This window comes from Bos indicus, chromosome 4 (assembly GCF_029378745.1).
Source record: "Bos indicus isolate NIAB-ARS_2022 breed Sahiwal x Tharparkar chromosome 4, NIAB-ARS_B.indTharparkar_mat_pri_1.0, whole genome shotgun sequence".
Lineage (NCBI taxonomy): Eukaryota > Metazoa > Chordata > Mammalia > Artiodactyla > Bovidae > Bos > Bos indicus.
The window spans coordinates 107,332,003-107,336,286 of record NC_091763.1 but is presented as its reverse complement, the minus strand read 5'-3'; the positions used below and the strand labels follow the sequence as shown (position 1 = coordinate 107,336,286).

Genomic DNA, 4,284 nt, shown 5'->3' with positions numbered 1-4,284 from the left:
TTACCTTCCGAGCCACTAGGGAAGCCTTATGTTTTTCTAATTCTGCGGTACAAGGAAAGCAACTCAGAAATAGCAGCACAGGGCAGGAAGGAGGAAATAGAAGCAGAACCTATAGACACAGTGCCTGCCTCCGGGCAGCCAGCTAAGGCTGAGGTCGACTAACATTGGTGGCTGTACAAGACCCACAAAGCAAGTGGAGTCTGAAGAAAGGGCACTCTTCCAAGGTGGAGGTCAAGAGAGATGCAAAGTAAAGAAAGGGTCTCAAATCAAGGTTTCTTTACAAAGAGCATGTTGAGAAAGGAGTTGTAAGAATTCTAGTCCAGGAGGCAGGAAAAACTGGACCAATTTTCAGAAGAAGACAATAAGATGTTCCTGGTGGCTCAGAGGGTAAAGAATCCGCCGGCAACGCAGGCGACCTGGGTTCAATCCCTTGGTTGGGAAGATCCTCTGGAAGAAGGCATGGCAACCCACTCCTGTATTCTTGCCTGGAGAATCCCCAAGAACAGAGAAGCCTGGTGGGCTACAAGCCCATGGAGTCACAAAGAGTCGAACAGGACTGAGCCAATAACCAAAAGGCGGGGTGGAGTTGGAAATAAGCACATCACCCGGCCCCTCTCTCTGCAGCTCTACTGGCTCCTACCCTCTTAATTCCATCCAGCCCTTTCTTCACCAGCAGGGCCAGAGGAGCGGAGCCCACAAACTCCCCCTTCCCCTGCTTCTTTCCCACAGGTGCCTCTGGACCTAGACAGGTGGGTGCATGGCCAGCCCCAGCAATGCCACCCTGCACCGGGGCTTTCTCCTGCAGGGCTTTGCGGAGTTCCCGCATCTGAGGCCGGCGCTCTTCCTGCTGCTGCTGGCCCTGCACCTGGCCACCCTGAGCGGGAACCTGCTCATCCTGCTGGCCGTGGCCTCGGCGACCACCCGGCCGCCCATGCACCTCTTCCTGTGCCAGCTGTCAGCCATCGAGCTCGGTTACACGCTGGTGGTGGTGCCCCGCACCCTGGCTGACCTGGCCTCGCCGAGCCTGGGCCGAGGAAGTCCCATCTCCTTCCTGGGCTGCGCCGTGCAGATGCAGATGTTCGTGGCCCTGGGCGGGGCCGAGTGCTTCCTGCTGGCCACCATGGCTTATGACCGCTACGTGGCCATCTGCCACCCGCTCCGCTACACGGCGGTGGTGACCCCCGGGCTGTGCGCGCGGCTGGCCCTGGCCTGCTGCCTCGGGGGCCTGGCGGTGTCCGTGGGGCTCACGGTGGCCGTCTTCCACCTGCCCTTCTGCGGCTCCCGCCTGCTGGTGCACTTCTTCTGCGACATCACAGCGCTGCTGCACCTGGCCTGCACGCGGAGCTACGCCGAGGAGCTGCCTCTGCTGGGCGCCTGCCTGCTGCTGCTGCTGCTGCCCTCGCTGCTCATCCTGGCCTCCTACGGCGCCATCGCCGGCGCCCTGCGCCGCCTGCGCTCTCCGCGGGGCCGCCGCAAGGCAGTCTCCACCTGCGCCTCGCATCTGACCGTCACCTTCCTGCACTACGGCTGTGCCACCTTCATGTACGCGCGGCCCAAGGCCAGCTACTCCCCGCACCGGGACCGCGCGCTGGCGCTGGTCTACACCCACGTGACGCCGCTGCTCTACCCGCTCATCTACAGCCTGCGCAACCACGAAATCGCCGCGGCCATCCGCCAGGTGCTGGGGCGCTGGCGACCCCGCCAGGCGTCGGGTCAGGAGGGTCTGTCTGTGTGAGCCCTGATCGCAGGCAGGGACCAGGCCAGAGTAGGCAGCTCTGCTCGCTTAAGTTTCCCCTGTCAGCACGTGTCTGCATTGTGGAGTGCCCGCGGGGAACTCAAGAATCAGATTCAAGAAGAGAGAATCTGGAAGCGTGTCCGCCTAAGAAGACCCTCCCAGCAGTGGCTCCATCCTCCTCCCCTCCCATGTGGAAGAGAACCCTAGACCCACACTTAGCAGCTTCAGGAACTAGACAGGTGACCTGGGTTCAGTCCCTGGGTTGGGAAGATCCCCTGGAGGAGGGCATGGCAACCCACTCCTGTATTCTTGCCTGGAGAATCTGTGTAGTTCTTCGCACATGGCAGGCCGGGGCAAAATCGTGGGCTTGGGGTGACAAAGAAGCCACAACACATGCCCCAGAGAGCTCACAGGGAGAGGGGAGGATGTGAGGAGTAAACAGGAGATGGATGAAGTGGGCTCGTGTCAGAACTTTCATGGGGAGAGGGGAGTCAGGCGAAGCTTCTTGGGGGACAAAGATGACTCAGTGGAGAACTGGACGATGGGAAGAGGTCAGCCTGATGAAGAGGAGAGTGAAGACTGCTCCAGATAGAAATGGTTAAACAGGGGTGGGGGCATTTGGGGGAAGGACCTTGCAAAAAACTGAAGGGTTTGAGTTCATGAGAAAATGTGATAGCTTGCGTCTCCTTGTGTGGTCACTCTGGCCGCAGCGTGGAGACTGGATTGGAGACATGGAGACCCATGGAAGCTGCTACCATAATCCAGGAGAGAGGTGATGGAGTCTGGACCAGAGTCGTGACACTGGTGACTAAAGGATAAGGAAAGACCCAAACGATATGCAAGTAGAGACAACTACAGCATCTTGGTGAGATGTGAGGGTGAGGAAGAAAGAGGCGCTAAGGATCGTTTCTAACCTAGGTCACAAGGTGGACGGTGGGACAATTTGCTGAAAAGGACACAGGAGCAGGTGCAAGGGAGAAGTGGGGCATGATGGGGATTTCCACTTAGAACATGTGGAGTCAAAGGGCGGCCAGGACAAGCCAGTGAAGACAGTAACTAAGGAGGCAAAGGCACTAATCTAGAGTTCAGGGGAGAGAGCCAAGAGGAGGGATGGATTTGAAATTGCAGAGAGCTACCAAGATCAGGAAGTGATCATTGCTCTCTAGGTGATGAGACTATAGGTGATTTATATTTTCTTGATTATATATTTTCCAAATCTCTCATAATAATTTTCAGTGGGTGTTATTCTTACATATAAAAATTATTATTTAGGGCAAATAATATTGGAGTCCCTCAGTGAATCAGAGGGGCTCCTCTGATCTGTCGATCCCTGGGATAAATGCCTGAAAGCTGTCTCCTGAAAGGTATGGAGTGAAGCGGCAGGGAATTCTACCCACGTGGTTCCACAGAAGGAGGGCATGGTGGTGGTTTCATCCAGTAGCTTGGTGGAAATATTACTGTCAAAGATAAAGTGAGAGGAGGTTCAGAGGAAGAATTACTAATCCACATTGCCTTGTAACATTGACTACAGTAAATGTATTCCCTTGAGGTAACTATTTCTATACAATGTTACTACATCGGTATATCCTAGTATAGTAAAGGGAACACATTGGCACAAAACTTAGGCTACATTAGGAAAACTCAAGAATTTATTCCTCCATCCATATGTGCAGCAAATAAATGTTTTTTGAATGATGGTTCCATGCCAAGGACTAGAGAGTTAAGGATTCAAGTCTGATCAAAATGCCACTATATACCTGGCACTGCAATCCAAATCATTAAAGGAATGAAGGTGAAGCTCATGTGGAGTTGGAAGTCTGCTAGGGGATTCAGGCAAATAAATAGGCATTGTATTACCATGCGACGAGTACTATGGTATGACAAGATCCTGTTGGAGTGTTTTGCCTGGACTTGGGGTGGTGGGAGTTATCAGGAGAAGGTTCAGTTCAGTTCAGTCGCTCAGTGTGTCCGACTCTTTGTGACCCCATGAACTGCAGCACGCCAGGCCTCCCTGTCCATCACCAACTCCTGGAGTTTACCCAAACTCATGTCCATTGAGTCAGTGATGCCATCCAATCATCTTATCCTCTGTTGTTCCCTTCTCCTCCTGCCCTCAATCTTTCCCAGCATCAGGATCTTTTCAAATGAGTCAGCTCTTTGCATTAGGTGGCCAAAGTATTGGAGTTTCAGCTTCAACATCAGACCTTCCAATAAACACCCAGGACTGATCTCCTTTAGAATGGACTGGTTTGATCTCCTTGCAGTCCAAGTGACTCTCAAGAGTCTTCTCCAACACCACAGTTCAAAAGCATCAATTCTTGGGCACTCAGCTTTCTTTATAGTCCAACTCTCACATCCATACATGACTATGGGAAAAACCATAGCCTTGACTAGATGGACCTTTGTTGACAAAGTAATGTCTCTGCTTCTTAATATGCTGTCTAGGTTGGTCATAACTTTTCTTCCAAGGAGTAAGTGTCTTTTAATTTCATGGCTGCAGTCACCATCTGCAGTGATTTTGGAGCCCCCAAAAATAAAGTCTGACACTG

The 4,284-nt window shown here is 53.1% G+C and overlaps 1 protein-coding gene across 1 annotated transcript; it reads left to right on the top strand.

Moving 5' to 3' along the window:
- The first annotated feature begins 757 nt into the window (after positions 1-757).
- On the top strand, positions 758-1,735 carry LOC109558014 (olfactory receptor 10AC1-like). Its single transcript, XM_019959502.2, has one exon. The coding sequence runs from the start codon at positions 758-760 to the stop codon at positions 1,733-1,735; it is 978 nt and encodes a 325-aa protein (XP_019815061.2).
- Positions 1,736-4,284: the final 2,549 nt, after the last annotated feature.

What these genes read in the sequence shown, in the direction of transcription:
- LOC109558014 (XM_019959502.2), top strand. Translation starts at nt 758, where the DNA reads ATGGCCAGCCCCAGCAATGCCACCCTGCACCGGGGCTTTCTCCTGCAG.